Source organism: Lontra canadensis, unplaced genomic scaffold, assembly GCF_010015895.1.
Source record: "Lontra canadensis isolate GAN:19392208 unplaced genomic scaffold, GSC_riverotter_1.0 scaffold18, whole genome shotgun sequence".
Lineage (NCBI taxonomy): Eukaryota > Metazoa > Chordata > Mammalia > Carnivora > Mustelidae > Lontra > Lontra canadensis.
The window spans coordinates 1821978-1840155 of record NW_022631012.1 but is presented as its reverse complement, the minus strand read 5'-3'; the positions used below and the strand labels follow the sequence as shown (position 1 = coordinate 1840155).

General features: G+C 34.8%; 1 protein-coding gene across 2 annotated transcripts in view; it reads left to right on the top strand.

Annotated features, from left to right (window-relative positions):
- The window catches only part of SPAG16 (sperm associated antigen 16), a 1004614-nt gene that overhangs the window by 521820 nt on the left and 464616 nt on the right, over window positions 1-18178 (top strand). For both annotated transcript variants that reach the window (XM_032859869.1, XM_032859870.1), the window contains exon 12: window positions 11377-11562. In XM_032859869.1, coding sequence (XP_032715760.1) covers window positions 11377-11562 — 186 coding nt within the window. The remainder of the gene's footprint in view (window positions 1-11376; window positions 11563-18178) is intronic.

Sequence of the window (18178 nt, the reverse complement as noted above, 5' to 3'; positions counted from 1 at the left end):
CTATTCTTTCACCAATACTGTAAGTCTTGATTACAGTAGCTTTAGTGTAAGTCTGGAAGTCAGGTGGTATCAATCCTGCAATGGTGTTTTTCTTCTTTCAATACTGTGAGGTATTTTTATGATTAATTCTTTTTTTTCTTATTTTTTTAAAATGTTTATTTAAATTCCAGGTAGCTAACATACAGTGTGATATTAGTTTCAAGTGTACAATTTAGTGATTCAACACTTCCATACAACACTCATCCCAAGTGCCCTCCTTAATCCCCATCACATATTTCACCCACCCTCCCACCCACCTCCCTTCTGGCCAACCATCAGTTTGTTCTCTATAGTGAAGAGTGTTTCTTGGTTTCCCTACATCTCTCTTTTTCCCCCTATGCTCATTTATCTTATTTCTTCAATTCCACATAAAAATGAAAATATATGGTATTTCTCTTCCTCTGACTTATTTCACTTAGCATAATATTCTCTGGCTCAATCCATGTCTGCAAATGACAAAATTTTGCTCCTTTTATGACCAATATTCCATTGCATATACACATACCACTTCTTTATTCATCAATGGACACTTGGGCTGTGTCCTTAATTTGGCAATTGTAGATATGCAACTATAAACATTGGGGTACATCTGTCCCTTTATTGGCTCTTCTGGGACTTTTACATCTCCATATAAACCTTAGAATAAGTTTGCTAATATGCACAAAATAATCCACAGGGATATTGATTGGGATTGCAATGAGTCTCTCGATAAGCTGGAAAGAACTGACGTCTTGGTAATATTGAGTCATTCGATCCATGAACATAGAATATCTCTTCATTTATTTAGTTCTTTGAGTTCATTCATCAGAATTTTATGGTTTTCCTCATATATATCTTGTACATATTTTGTTAGATTTATACGTTAGTATTTTGTTTTTGGGGTTATCCTGTGTGTTTTTAAATCCTGTAAGTTTTTTTCAGAGTATTTCTGAATTTTAACATATTGTGTTTAATCTTTAGGTTGTTGACATTTGTCTTTCTAGTTTAATTTTTATCTTTTTAAATATAATTTTATACACACAAAAATATAAATTAAAAAAGATACTAGCATAATTTAACTTACACCTATTTACAATGTTAATGGGCCACCATTAAGAGTTTGAAATAGTGTTTAAATAAATAAATTTTTAGAATATATCTATGGGAACTTTGAATATGGACGAAAATGAAGAAGCTTGTCATTTGTGTGTATGCTGTAAGTCCCCAAATGTGTCAATACTCTTGTTAGCCAGAGATGAGTGTAATATTTAAGTAATGTTTTACAGTTTTCAAAGTGCTTTTGTCATTGCTACATTTGGAGACACCATTAACATTACCCAGGTAGATAGATCTGTAGGTAAAACAAATCTGAGATGATCCAAGCCAAAACCATACAAGTCCAACATGCAGTTGATCAGTAGAGGTCACCCAAATCCATATTCTTAAACTCTAGATGAAACATGTTTAGAATTCCCTAGTTTGTATTAAAAAAAAGTGATAATTACACATAATTTAATAAAATAGTAGATTAACAAGGACACATATTTGACTACAGTTTGCAGCAAATTTTAACACCATTATTCTCTCAATAAATATATAATAATAATAAACAAGTAGTATTTGGTTCTCCTGCTGTTTCTTATGCCCACTGTGTTTCTGCAGTCTTTACTCTGAATCTTGCAGTAGTATTTCAAATTTCCTCATGAGTTTCTCCATACCCAATCATTTTATACCTATAAGTCTGTTGGTTTTTTTTTTCAATATCTCTAACGATGTGAATTCCTTTTCTTTTTGTTCCTACAGCCACGTATATTTCTGTAACCATTCATCATCATACTATTTTATTTTTTAGAGATTTCACTCTCCAAGTTTCATGCTGTCTGTTATTAGTCTCAGGCTAAAACTTGTGCATTGCTCTAGTGGATCACCTCCAGACACTGAGCTCATTGCACACAGAGTTAATCCATATCTTCAAATGATATATATATAATTTCTTATTCCAGCTTCTGCTGTAGCTAACTATTCCATAGCTAGTAATTTAATCCTTACATGGAATGATTGCACAGTAGGGGTTCACATTTATCCTGCTTACAAAATTCCATCTTAAAGAAAGAGCTGACTTCCTGGAAGAGGGCAACAAGAGCAACTATCCTAAAAAACAACTCATTTCTTACCCCTGAGTTACCTTTTTTTTTTTTTTTAATTTCTTTAAAGTTGTGTGCTCCATGCAAGTGACAATTCCTCAGAGCCTGTTATATGGAGATCCATAAGTTTTACTACCTAGTGTTTACAACTGTTTTGTGCCTTATATTTTAGCAAACATTCTTAGTTTGATCTGCATTAGGAGTCACAATAGAAAGGTATCCTTTCTTTCTTTTTCCAGATGAGAATACGAAGACTGAGAATACTGTTTCACAAAAACAAGGCTTTTAAATGGCAAAGATGTGACTGAAACATAAGAGTTCTAACTTCTGCCAAAACTATAGTTTTTTTTTTTATTTTCAGGACAATTAAGAGCTATTATTGAGTAAATTTTGTACTTATTAACTTATACTTGTGAGGCTTGAGATGTAGAATTCACACAGTTAGAAGACAAACTAATACATACTGCGGTATTTCCTAATTCCTTGATGAATGGTACACCACTGGTGAAGGAGATATAATCTATGAAGATGTGGCAAATTCAAGAGAAATTTGTGCTATTTTCCAGAGTTTTTTAAAAATGTGATTGAGAATCTGCCGAAATCCTATCATTTCCCTATCCATGTCACATTTTGTGGTGGGACAGATGACACTCCTAGAAAGACCAGTAAAACATTTTAGTGATTATGAAACCAGAGGAAATTAGAGAACTTGGGGATATATGTGCTGTTACCACTACTTTTTTCTCTTACCTACATTTGCAGCGATGGAGGGAAAGGAAAGGTAAACAGCTGATTTTAAACGTGATTTAAACTAAGGAAGTTTGGATTTCTGAAAAGTAGATTCATAAACTGAAATGTTTCTTCAGTTAGGTTCCCAGACAAAAATACAATATAGCTCAGAATATTAGAAACAGCTTTGTTTGTTCTGAAACAAACTGATCTTATCAAGAGAACTTCACTCTGAATGTGAGCCTGGTCATCATAAAAAACAGATCTGTTGTGGAAAAGAAAATAACAAATTGAAAATGAAACATGAAAAGTCATTAGTGAAAGGATAAGACAGAATATCTCATGCCTCAGAGAATGGAAATAACACACTGTAGCCTCACATTTCAATGTGTGGAAATACAGATAATCTTATATTTATTACTAATATTTGAAGTGATAGAATACAAGACTGGATTTGAATAATGCAAATATATGCCCTATTTAATAGAAATAGACCAGTTGTGAGTCAAGTTTGAGTGGATGTACAGCTTCTAAGATCCCTGTGTACCTCTAAAGTGGAAATAGCATGGAAAAAAAGAATTGGGGTGACAAGGAAAGGAAATGGACTGTTGTTTCTAGGATATGTTGGTTTTCTTCCTCTACTCTGAAAGCTATTGAGTGAAAGAGGGATTATTTGAATTTGGAATGATGCCAACAATTATACTGACTTGAGGAGGGGAAGTTTTTATATAGAAGAAAATAAGCTCAATAAAAGGAAGACTATAACGGAACCTACTTAAAGCCCAACGAACTGAGTTTCTGTTATTAGAAATTTTAAATAGAGACTGGACATTAAAATGATAGAATAGCTGTAGAAATAATTAAAACAAGGGACGTGTGATCAGATTGTATGGATTTAAGGGCTCTCCTAGCCTTGAAATTATGGAATTCTGTGACGCATGAGCTCACTTTTGCCAAGTTAGTTTTAAATGTATCTTAATTGTTGGGGCGCCTGGGTGGCTCAGTTGGTTAAGCGACTGCCTTTGGCTCAGGTCATGATCCTGGAGTCCTGGGATCGAGTCCCACATCAGGCTCCCTGGTCAGCAGGAAGTCTGCTTCTCCCACTGACCTCTCTCCTCTCATGCTCTCTCTCTTTGTCTCTCTCTACCTCTCAAATAAGTATATAAAATATTAAAAAAATATGTCTCTTAATTGTCAATATGATACTTCCAATTATAGAAAACCTCTTATGCCAGAAACAGAGGCAGTGCTTCTTCTGCAACCTTAGAAATATATAGTTCTATCTCCTATGAGGCTTTTAGACAGTACATTGGCTTTGGATAGTGAAGTATATACACTGTTTCTGCTAACCTTAAATATTTTGTCATATCAATCCTCCCAAGACTTGAACTCAGCATCACACCCACATGTTTTGGTTACCATGTACTCCTGAAAATCAGGAAAGAGTACAATGGAAAATTCTGTAATCCAGGACTAAGTTAGATCAGCAGTCAAAACAAGGTAAATACCATTAGAGGGGAATTTTCTGCCGGAAAATTGGCATGCCCTCATTCAATACCACCTAGACTTGGAAAAATCCATTAGCTAAGTAGAAGGTTGACACTTGTCTTGAAAATCTTTTGCTAAAACCTGGGAATTACTGTAATTGTACAAAGCATAGATTTCAAAATAACTGAATTCAATAATTAAGTGCAAACCTATAACAGAAATCATTATTGGGGCATCTGAGTGGCTCAGCTGGTTAAGTGTCTGCCTTCGGCTCAGATCATGATCCCAGGGTCCTGGTATCAAGCCCCACATTGGGATCCCTGCTCAGTGGGGAACCTGCTTCTCCCTCTGCCTGCCTCTTCTCCTGCTTGTGCTCTCTCTCTCTCTCTCTGGCAAATAAATAAATAAAGTCTTTTAAAAAATAGAAATCACTATTAATTCTTAAATGTATTTTCTGCTCTTCCTAAAAAAAATATCTGGTCTTGTTATGTTTCCAGTGTTAACATCCTAAAATTAATATTTGATCATTTCCTAACTCCTTTTAAAACCCTTTAATTTCTCCTCATAGCCTACAAATTAATACATTTTAGGACTGTAGCAAAGGTCTTTTATTTTTAGGCTGTTTTTTATCTATTTATCTTTGTTTTTCCGTTATCCTTTTCTTCTTGAATGCAAAATACTTAAAGTTTTCTTTATGCCACAATTTTCACATGCTGAACACTCATCCTTTTTCCTTTCCTGCTTTCACATTGTGAACACCTGCTTTTATAAACAGATTTTGTTCAGGTGTGTTCACCTTTTCAAAGCCTTCATATCCACCCAAGCCTAGAAAATGTTTTATATCCTTCTCTGCCCTATCACTATAATCTGTATGTCATCTATTAAAATGCTTATGAAAATATTATAATTGTTACATATTTGCATGACTTATTAGACCATGAGGTCCTTAAGGGCAGAGTTTATTTCAATTATCTTTATATGGGGATCTTTACATGGGGATTCAGCACATGATACATTTTGAGAGTTGTTAAGTTATAATCTGGTTTATTCATTTTCAAAGGAATTTAGAGAACTAACAAATATAAGAAGATAACGTTTTGAGAAATAATTAGGGTGAAAGATAACTTAGAATAGGTAAAATATAATGAAGCCAGGAGTAAAGTTAATATATAAAATACATGTAATCTTCTTTAAATTTTTTGTATTAAAGTTTGGCTATATGGTCCTTCATTAATTGATAAAAACCAAAACATGATATTATTTTTAATTTCTAGAAGAGGGCTTTAACTTTGTACTAAGTGTTCCAACAATCATCAGGAAGAAGTAGACCTAGTTAGCTGTGTGATTTCCATTGTCAATGAAAGAAATCACCTCACACTGTTCAGCAGGAGCAATGACTCCTGTTGCTAAGACCTGAATGGCATTTCACCACTGGGTATTAAAAATATTTGATTTTCTTATGTAATGTATAATCTCGTTAATAATAGCCTCAACAACAATCTTTCAATAATACAGATTTTCATAGTGTTGTGGCTTAACTTTATTATAGCACAGTGGCATAACAACACAGGCAACCCAGTAGAAGCAGTTTCACAGTGACAAAGGGGATGTGAAAAAAGTGATCTCTGAATATACAGACTCCTAACTCTCACAATTTAAGCCAAAGGAAAAAGTGTAAATAATTTGAGTCACATGTGTATTTCATATCCTTCATATCTTTTGTATCTCTCGTAAATAGTGGGCACTCAGGAAGAATTGGATAAGTTAATGAACTTTAAAAAACTCAATAATTAATTATAGCATAAAACTATTTGGGGGAGACCCAGTCACTAGAGAAGAAATTGGATTGTGTAAATTCCTTCAGTGTGTAAGCAGACTCGGTGATGTGCCAGCCAAGTAAGACTATAGACAAGGTCTGCTGCACATGGCAAAAATTTCATTCTTAATAAAGAGTGGGTTGCCTGTCCCATTGACCATGTTAACCAAGGGTCAGAAACACACAGAAGGGCTACAAATTGAGAGCTCTTGCCTTTGGTGTTATGAGAAAGAGGGCTGGGTCCTGGTCTGAATGAAAATGAGGAATATTCTAGAACTTTGTGTGAAAAGGGGCAGTACCTGGGTCTTCACATTTTAGGCCCAGAGAGATGGCAATTTGAAATTCCTCAAGGTGATAGGATTGACAGGAAGCCTGCTTCTCCCTTTCCCTCTGCCTGCCACTCTGCCCGCTTACGCCCTCTCTCTCTCTCTGTCAAATAAATAAATAAAGTCTTAAAATAAATAAATAAATAAAAAGAAAGACTTTAGGGAATTTGTTGTGTTTCATGCATTAATTTGTTGATCCAATAGCTATTTAATGAGATTCCCTATGCACTAGGTATGAAGCTGGCTTTGGAGATATAGCAGTGAATTAAAAAAGAGTTCCTGCTCTCATATATGCTACATTCCATTGGCAGAGAGAGAGAGGCAATAAATAAGTGATGTGTAGTTTAATAAATGGTGATAAGTGCTATAGAGAAAAGTAACACAGTAAAGAGTAACAAGGAGGCAAAAAGTTGTGATGATATAGTATTTTAAGTGGGATTATTGGAGATGCGCTCCATGATAAGGTAAAGTTGAAGAGAAGGTCTTGAATGAAGTCATGGAGGAAGCCATGGGAATATCCAGGGGAGATAGCCTCTTAGTGCTGGGGGAAGTGTGTAGCGATAACCTGAGGTAAAAATGCTTAGTATATTTGAAAAGCACAGAATGATGATGGATGGAGTTGTCTAGTACAGTGTCCAGAGCATGTGACTAACTGTGAAATGAATAAATGAATATTCTGTGTCTTTTAGAACATTGGGTCAAAAGAAAAGAAAAAAGTGTCAAATGTAGAAATTTTGAGATAGCTGAAAAAAATAGATTTAATATTCTGAAAATAACTTTTTCCAGACAAAGTCATAAGGTATGCATAGAAACAATTTGAAGAAAGATGAGAACAACTATATTTTAGTACCTATGGATATATATCAAAATATTATAATTACCCAGGTTATGTTTTTCATATGTTTTTCATTTTAATGTGTCACATGCATGCAAATGAACGACAACTGGAGAATACTCAGAAGCATGTTGGATACAATAAGAGAATTAAATAATAAAATAATTCCCAAGATTGAAATTGATACTTAAAAGTTTAAAGACATTCCTAGGCATCTCTATGTTATTTTCAGGATGACACCTTTATTAATGATCTTCACATAAAGTTTCATAAACTAACTTACCAATTTCTGCCCTTTTGCATCTACAACCTAAACAATAACATAAATGCACAGGATTAAACAAAAAGAATTAGTAACATGCTAGTAGTTTTAGAATTCCAACATTTTTCTGTCCTCTGTACCAAGATGTCTTGCTATACATAAACTTGTACATATAAACAAACCCTAAATTATGTAGGTTATTCCATTCTATTAACACAGATCTATGCATAAGTGAAATCTCTCTTTCCTTATTACAGACATCATTCACATACTCACACAATAAATAGTACATCTTATGAAGCTGTGTATACCAGCCCTGGAGCATCCATTTGCCAGCATCTTGCCATTCCTGTGTAAAAGTGGAAAGACTGAGCTGAAAATCCAGTTGATTTGAGAAATCAGTTTCTCAAACAACTGACGAAGGTACACCTGCAGCTCCAAGCAATACACCCAACCAAGTAAGGGCAGTGGTTTTGCCACCAGGCAGGGACAGCCCACTCTTTCCTGAATACTGAATATTGCCTCTCTGCTTTTGCTAGAATCTGTAATATCTGCACAGAATGCTGTCTTCTGAATCCACTTCACTTATGGTTCTTGGTTGATTCTATAGTTCTATGCAAAAGAAGGATATATCATTTGAGAACAAAGGGAACAACACTTGGCTGTGGGCACTGTTTACTTCAAAAAAGACCATTCTCTGTGTGGACTGGTATTTGCTTTACTCTGCCACAGTGCCCCCACTTACCAGCTGAATGTGGCCAGCAGCCCTGTATCAAAGACAAAGGATTTAGAACAATTTGGATGAAAGCAGTCTTAGCCCTTTTTGTTTCAACTTTTAATTCAAAGTTTAGAGGACTCACACAAACTGGGCACATTAAATGTAAATCAAATGTGTCTTAATGTTTCTCAAGTAATATAAATTCTAAGTTAAGAGCTTTCCAGATATAATCATTTTATGAGCTCATTGGAACCAAAATTTTTATTGTTTACCTTTAAAAAGTATGAGAAGATATTTTAATATAATTTGGTTATATATTTTTCTGCTACATAATACATACCTATTCTATAGTAACTGAGAATATTGCGACTGATAGTCCTTTTACAAAGTCAAATAATCCTGTTGAGTAGATAGACACAGCTATATGAACCTATAGTATAATGGCAGTAATTGTATACCATCCTACTGTTTATGGACATATGGATAAACAATTCCACATAAAAACTGAACTGGAGATCACAGGATAATCTGTTCAAAAACAGTATCAATTTTGAAGATTACCCAGAATTAAAAATGTGCTGTCATAAGAATTCTCTTGTTTGATTTTTGAAACAATGCTTTAAGCTATATTGAGCTTTATTTTTAAATAAAGAGAATGACTTTCAGAAATGTTAACTGTTAATGTTAAATGGCCTGCCCAAGGTTACGTGGGCTGTCCAGGAGAGCCAGAAGTGAACCAAATGTAAATTAGAATGATTTCGTGTACTTGCTAACAATCTGGATCTATTTTTCTCTTTTCTGAGGATTTTGACTTCTCTTATTTGTGGGGAGCTGAGGGAAACTCTAACTTTTGCATGACTTAGAGCACCTTTTAAATTTTCGTTCATCATTCTTTCTCTCTTTCTTGCTCCCTCTCAGTCCTCAAGTGTCTTTATTTTCTCATGAGCCCAAAGCATACAGTTTCACATATTTCAAACCATGTCTTTTGAAAAGCCAAAACATTTCAAAGAAATTCAGAAATTTATATTCTATATATTTTGGTTTTGGTTGAGTTCATACACCTGAACAATAACCTCAATTTATTAAAAGCTTATGAGAATATTGTTTATTCTTGACAAAATATCAGTTGATGGCATGTATAAAGATGATTACAAGTGTTTCATTCCAGTTGTAATTATTACTATTGTGATTTTTGTTTCTCTTCTCACATAGTTTAAAGCAAGGGAGAAGAATGTAAAACTTACATGAGTTTTCAGCCAGACTGAAATATATTACAGTAATTCTTATCCTAGATGAAGACTTATATCCATAATGGCATGCTAGTCTCTCAGAAGGACAGGTCTGAGAAACAGGCATGGTCAAATTATTTTTGATTTTTCGGTTTGCTTGGATATTTTTTTAAGTAAGCTCTAGGCCCACTGTGGGGCTTGAACTCATGACCCCAAGATCAAAAGTTTCATGCTCTATGGACTGAGCCAGGCAGGCACTCCTTTTTTGGATGTTTTTAGACAAATGTATCTTTACGTCTTCAGTATTGAAAAGTAAAATTTCGAACGGTAAATATATGTACAAATAACAGCTGCAGGGGGCGCCTGGGTAGCTCAATGAGTTAAAGCCTCTGCCTTCATCTCAGGGTCCTGGGATTGAGCCCCGGCATCGGGCTCTCTGCCTGGCGGGGAGCCTTCTTCCCCCTCTCTCTCTGCCTGCCTCTCTGCCTCCTTGTGATCTCTCTCTCTCTGTCAAATAAATAAATAAATAAATAAATAAATAAAATCTTAAAAAAAAAAGCTGCAAAGTGAAAGTTTTAAATATCTGTTAGTGAAGGACTACCTGTCATAGAGTAATTTATTTTTAATTCTGCTAATCTGAAAAGTAAAATGGATATCCTTTTATAACTTTAATGAGAACTTCTTCACTGTAATCCACCTTTCCTTCACCACCTTTAAGCTCTCCCTCTCCAGTGATTCTTTCTCTCCTGCACTTAAAAATGTTATTTCTCTCAGAAAAAAGGGGAAAAAAAGAAAGCAAGTAAGCAAACTCTCATCTGGATCTTGCCATTCCTCTCTTAGAAATACTGAGTACCTTTCCTTATTCTTTTATGGCACAACTTCATTAATTCATATATTTATTCATTCTGGAAGCATTTGCTGAGTACTTCAATTAGTCAATCCTAGTGCTTGATGCCATTGAAACAAAGAGGAAATCACAAGGAAAAACAATTGTCAAAATCACAAGGAAAAAGCACAAATAAGCAATTCATTATATTCAGGGAGAAAAGTTACTAAGAGAACACATAGAAGGAGCATGCAATGAAGAAGGATCTGAAGAAACTGATGGAATTAAAATTTTTCTTGGAATTAATATTTTACCAAAAAGCCCTAGATGTTTCTGCTCATGTCATTAACACCCATTCATTTCTTAAACTAGTATTCATGTCCACCACTCAAAAGTCATTGCTTTTTTAAACATTTACCAGTGATCTAAATGGAAAATCCAATGACTCATCCTCAATTTCACTCAACTCTTCAAAATCTTTCTTCTCTCAAGAGCTAGCTCAAAATCTCATTCCTGGTTTACTTCTTTCAGCATCAAAACTGCATTCCTGGAGCATTTAGTTAATCCACACATAAACAGTTGCTGACCTATTGTTTTGTATTATATAATGTTTTTTTGAAATTATCTCAGAGAATGTCTAAAATTTCATCATTCTGAGGCTACATTATCCACAGAACCTAACATATAGCCCTCAAATACATACTAAAAAAAATAATCTGATTTAGTGAATTAATCTAGAAGAATATTGAAGAATTAATCTAGAAAGTGTGCAACGGCAGTTTGTCTCATCAACTTGAATTACTGAACAATACAAATAAATACCTAATTATACGGAGTCAAACAAGAGAACAAGATTCAAGCATTTAGTATGTCATTAGAAGCAAAAGCAACTCAGATACACAAATTAATGATAGCATATAACCACTCATAAAAAAATTATAAATTGACTTTTTAACAAATTACCTTTTTATATTCTTGCAAATAGTGGCAACAGATTGGCTACTTCAAGCGGTGACACTACAGTTAAATTATGGGACCTGTCTAAAGGCAATTGCATTTTGACCTTTGAAGGACACAGCCATGCAGTATGGTCCTGCACGTGGCACTCCTGTGGTGATTTTGTGGCTTCTTCCTCCCTGGATACAACTAGCAAAATTTGGGATGTTAATAGGTAAGAAGTACTTTACACATTATTAACCCTCTACACTAATAAATATACATGGGTAATGCTTTTTTCTCTCCACGCTATGACCAGGAAACTTTAAAAAAATAACTTGTTGGTTGATAAAATTATAGAAAGCTACTGAAATAATCTCTGTGAAATCCGTTTCTAACTCTATTAATCATTGTTGATGTAATAGCCTTTTCTAAATGTAAGTATAAAGATCAAGCCTATGTAATAGGATTAGGATTGTTTCATTGGAAAGCTGTTTTTTTTAAGCAGGAGAGAAACAAATACTTATTTTAAAGGGTTAGAATTTTAGTTCTCTCTTCGGCAGGATTTCTTTATATTCAAACCAGCAATTTAATAGACATGAATATGACAGAGATAATAACTTGCTCTATGCTTAATTTTGGTATAATACACCCAAACTAAATGCTTCTTGTCAATTCATAAATTGCAAGAATTAATGTATTTGATGTATGCAAAGTCCTGTACAAATACTGTATGGTTATAGAAGTTTTATATTTTTAAGACAGTCAACTGTATTATTTTACAGTGTCAAATACCTCTCATCCACATATTTATGTATGATTATTCTATCCTGTTAGGATAAAAATAGGATACAAAAAGCTACTATCAAATATCCTGAATGCTTCAGCTAACTAAGGGACTATAAATCATCAGTCAGACTCCTTATCACTTTAATTATTGAAATAGTGCCCAGATTCTAAATATAAGTGATAATGACTTTTAAAAGTTTAGGTAAACAATTGCCACTGAGCTATTGTAGTTTATGTGTAGGAGAAAAATTGACTCACTGTGACAGTAAACACTATCGATTTGGGGTTACAGGTAAAGCGATACCTTGAACAAATTCTACCAATTCTTTCTTGAATTCTGGGTAACATTTAGGAGAGAGGTCAAGTAAGATGCTTACAAAACGTCCGGTTTTCTGGAAGGATTCATTGAAAGGCTTAACTCTGTCCTGTGCATAAATTGACTGTCTCCTAAGTCTATGTAGCAGTTATTATGCCGTTTCTTCTCAGTACCAAACGTATCCTCCTGTGCCTGTTTTTGTGATGCTGCAACTGGAATTTTGCAGACTACATTTTTGCTTTGTCAGCAGACTCTCTGTTAGGCTTTGGCAATAGAGGGTGCATGTAGGAAACTGCAGGTTTAGGGGAGGAGGAGGGGACTTGATTCTCATCTCCTTCCTGTGGGGTTCTTCTGGACTTGTAGTTCTAGTGAGCATCACCCTGGAAACACTTCACTTCAGCAATAGCACTTTGTTCTTATCACAGCAGGTAAATCCAGATAAATTGGCAGTTTTTCTAATGCTTTCAGGAAAAGCTGCATCATGCTGTCATCAAAGACGTTAACTCCAGCAAACAGGCACCCTTTTCTCAGATGTCTGTGTTCACAGTTCATCATGGCCCCGTTTCTGAGCCGAGGATAACCAATACCAGTAGACAAGTGTCCCCTCCTCCAAGAGCTAAGTTTCAGTTCTACAGGCACCCCTCTTCAAGTTCCTAGGTTTCAACAATCCACCCTATTTCTTTTATTCACTAAATCCTATGGATGGTAGCTCTTTCCAGCAGTGGCAGTTCTTTTGTTCTCTACTTAGTCATCCAACAACGTTATACATAGTTAACAATCCCATAAATTAAATTCTTCCTGTTAAAATGTTGTTAGAAGTTTTGTCTCCTGACTTGACTGATATAGGAAATTAATGAATAAATAACATAACCCACCTGAGTTATACAAATTCAGTTAAATAATGTTTGGTATAATCTGCATCAGAAAACATGGCTCCTAATAATATAATTTAGACCCATTTCTATCTAAAATAGTGACACTTTAGATGTGTTTTGATTCTCAAATGTATACCATTTGCTTTTTGCAGTAATCAATCATACGCAATTCTTAATTTTATTATGTTTCTATATTATGTGATCAGATTTAATAAATATTTATTATAACAGAATATTGGAATTAAAAAACACTTTATTGAGGTAAGATTGACATACAAAAGGCTGGGCATATTTAATGTATGCAACTTGATGAGTTTGATAATAAGTATACACCCATGAATAAATATACACCATCACCAGTCTATGACATAAACCTAATATCACCTCCAAAAGCTTTTTCCTGTCTTCTTGTATTACTATTATTATTGACAAGAGCTCTTAATATTAAATCTAGCAAAATTTTAAGTATAGAATACATAGTTGTTAACTGTATACTGTGTTATACAGTAGATCTCTAAGACTTATTTATTTTCTGTAACTGAAGTTTTAACACTAGTATCAAATTTTAATTTTTATCACTTTTGGCTTAGATGAGAATCCTAATAGAAGATTGTGGTACATTCTATAATATAATATATTTTCCAAAGTTTTAATCATTCAGTGTTTAAAAATAAAACCAAAACTGTAGTTAAAAAACTGGTTCCCATTAGACTCAGCCCTACTTGGAATGATTTCAAACATTTTGATTTAATGACTTTTTTCTGTGACTCTGATATCCAGATACTGTCTCTTCCAGCTGATGCCCTATAGATATTGATATAACAGATCAAAATTGCTCCTAATTTATGTCAAAAATTCTTTATATTTCAAATTTCCTGTCAATGTCAAGGGCTTACTTTCATCACCAAAGAGAAACAAATATATACCAATTTTGAAGCTGAGGTTGTGGACAAATAATGGCAAGTAAGGGAGAAATTAATTTTTTCTATAGTAGCTATTGATATATGAGGCATATTCAAAACACTGGGTTGCAATTTAAAGTTACTCATGGGTCAGTACTTTGTAGATATGTCTAAAACTAGTATCTTTATAATTTCATAGGTTAATGGAACCTATGTGATTTAAGGGAAGAGATCTTTTGCTTTTGTAAGATGTTGGTGGCAGAAGCTGTGCTATGCTGAGTCATATACTCCTACCCTGATGCCATATACTTTTAATAAAAAAAAATATATTGATAGATTCTGCTGTTCACCAGAGAAGGAGGAGATTAAAGTATATTCTTCTTTTTTACAATTTGTTTTTATCTTTGAGCTTCTGGCTTAGTCTTGAGCATCTGTTAGTTGATGTCAGGTCCTAGTTTTGCAACTGCTCCTCAATTGGACATTTCTTGCCAAAAGCACCCAATTAGCTCCTTATCAGAAAGTTGGATAACTGAGAATCACAATTAACATAAAAAATTTCAGATTGAGTCACATTTACTAAGTGCTAAGAAGAATCTCTGAACAGTATCTGTGGTATGATTAGTTTGGACGTGTCGACACTCTACGAAGTTTCTATGAATAATTAACAGGAGTATTTCAATGATCTTCTGAAATGATTATTTATATAAAGTGGAAATTTATATGTATTTCAACTAGCAATCATTGATATCTACCTTAATTTTCAAGTATATTTATTAAAAGTCAATCTAAAAGCACACATGCACACTTTAACATACACACACATACACACATACTCACACCATTGTATCCTAAGTAGGCAGTGCTTGACACATAGTAGTTTGGTTGCATGAATGATAAAAAAAGTCAAGTATACATGTGGAGAGAGTGCTCTCCCTGCTCCCATTTACATTCAAGCTAAAATTTAATTGTTCTGTCTTATCCTACATAAATCTAAAGAGTGATTAAAATGGGATAGGAAAATCAGAAAAGATCTCAGTCAGCTATAAAAAATAGCTAGTGTTTCTTCAAAGAATAAGATTATCAATAAATATTCATAAAATGAATAGTGTTACACTGTGTTATAGATATTGGAAAAATTTAAGACTCCATAACTACCTTCAATGAGATTACAACTAATTTTAAAATGCAGCAATATTGAAGCAATCAGAGAATATGCAATGCGTCTGCAATTTATTATGTCAGGTAGGTGACTCCCAGTTGCTTTTCTTCCATGGTAGGTGGGTATTTGGCTGAGGGGTTCTACCAGACTATCACTCTGATATTTGGTAGGCAGACCATGTACCTGCTTAGCTCCTAGCTTGAGGGGAAGGGATTGGAAACAGCCAAAATGTTACTGACTGTAACTGCCCCCACTACTTAACAAGATAATTACACCGGCAAGAACTGAGTGGTTTAAGACAAGGATGGAAGGACACAGAGGTACTTGAAACATTCAACAGCTTCTGGACCCCAGACAGTGAGATATAAATCTGCCATCCTTATATCCAGGAGTGTTGTTTCAGATGCCCTTAAGATTAAGTTGAGTGAGAAAAATAAAGCAGATTTAAGACCTATGTTTAGAAAAGTAATTTGTGATTACTGCTGCATTACATTGACTGGAAGAAAATATGTTGGAAACCTTGGGAGTTTAGAAAATTTTATCTTATTCTTAATAACCCTGACTCTTCAGACCCTTCAAACTTCAAAACTGTTTTCAGGGCCCTGAACTTGCATCCAAAGGAAGTTCACTTCTGGTATTTTACAGTGTGCGCTGAAGGCACAGGCCCTAGCACCCACTTTAGTTCTGGTCATAGAGGATAAGGAACAAGAACAATACCTCCCCAAACAAAGACAGAGACCAGAGAGAACCATGGGCACAGGCGATACTTTTAGGAAGAGGGACATGATTCAATCACTCTTCTTTAGTGCCATGGCAAAGTTCCTCATGATGCCTGCCCAGGATTCTATCACTATTTAGACTAGCAACTCTTGTGTATTCCCTATTTTTCTACTTTTGTATTGGAGTTTGTGTTGCTGTTATTCTGTCCTTGCTTCAAGGTACATTTTTTGTGGTGACAGAAAAGACAAAAACTTGTCTGTTATTTGATTGGTCACCAGGACATGAGATGCCTCTGCCTCCAGTGGAGCAGACTGAGCTTCACGCAGAGATCATGCGTCCTGAGGTACCTGCAGCAAAGGAGTAGCACTTTGTGTCGTCTCCTTTGGTGCACAGCGTGCGAGGTCAGTGAGAACACATGGAAAGAAGAATGGCACAGATGTTTGGTGGGCAAAAGGCCACAGTGTGGCAGAGACTACTAGCTGTTCACCAGAAGCCACTCTCTCGTTCTTCCATATTATTAGCCTGGCTGGCTACCCAATTCTTTTTCTTGGCCTCCTTTAAGTTAAGTGTGGTTATGTTATTAAGTTCTCTATAAGAGTATTATTTGAAGTGATGTGTGCCATTTCTATGTTCTTTTCCCCTTGTGGTAAGATGGGATGTCAATGACAAGGACAAGAGTAATCTTAGAAGCCAATTACTGAAAATGACAGAGCAATTGTCAGTCTGCTTGAAGCAAAGCCACCCCCATTTTCTACCTCCAGTTGTCTTATCACATGCTCTGGACTCTTAAGCAATAAGAAAATAAACTTCTCTTTTGTTTGAGACACTATATTTCCAGTCTATTTGTTATAGCATTTTAGCCTGCCCAGTCCAAAATTAGGTACCCATGAATATTTGTTCAGAGATATGTTTTTCCCCTTATGACATAATATTAAGACATTTAAGACAAGCCCTGTCACTGTTCTCAAAATTATTTAGATGGAGTAGTAATAGAGATTTGGTACTGGTAATAAATATCTATTCAACTCCCTCTACTTTTTCTCCCCTTGCTCTTTCTATTTCCTGTTCTTAATTCTGTTGGAGTCTCTAAAATCCTATGTGCCAATAGCAATACCTGTAAATTGAATAATTGGTTTGCATGGAAGTTAATGCCTGTAAAAATAGTAAATTATAAGACAAAATATTAGTGTCTCCATTAGTGAGAAACTAATTCAATAATAATGATTTCATTTAAACAAAAAAGAAATACTGAGAATCTCAATTTTATAGTAGCACTGACTGTATTTACCGACAAGAACCAGTTTTGCTAACTGCAGTCAAGCTGATAGAATACAAATAATTACCCTTCATGTAGTTGACCTTACAGGTTTGTTTTTCAAAATTTACTTTGAAGCAAATATGCACTGAGCACTCTGTTATGTGCATTGTTCTAGTCACTAAGCTACATCAATGAACAAAACTGACAAAAAGCTCCTGTCTTCATGTAGATGGCATTCTATTGGAAGGGAGAAAATACATCAAACAAAAAAAAAATTATGTATAGTATTTAAAAGTCTTAAGTATGGTAGAGAAAAAGTAAAATATGAGCATTGGAAAGGAATGGTGGGAATTAGGAAGAATTGCAATTTTAAACAGGATGATCAGGAAAATTCTCATCATAAAGTTGATATTTGGATAATCTAGAGTAGGTAAGAAAGCAAGTCAAGAAGATATCTAGGAGAGCATTTCAAGCTTTCTTTAGTAGTGAGCTCCACTTGTCTTGGTAGTAGGACAAGAAAGGCCCAATGTGTCTGGGGTAGGGTGAGCAGATGAGTAAAAGATAGAGGTAAGGCAGTTAGTTATATGGGGAGCACCTATGAAACAGGATCTTGTAGCTTATTTGAGTGACTTGATCTTTATTCTCAGTGGGATAGAAAACCACTGGAGGATTTTGAACAGAACAGTCACATAATCCATTTTACACTACTGTGCTGAGATGGTGCTGTTGTAGAAGAGGGGTGGGGGGACAAAGATAAGGCAGGAAGATCGCCTGGGAAGCTATTGCCACAGTTCAGGCCAAAGACAGTAAAGATTTGCACCATAAGGAGAAT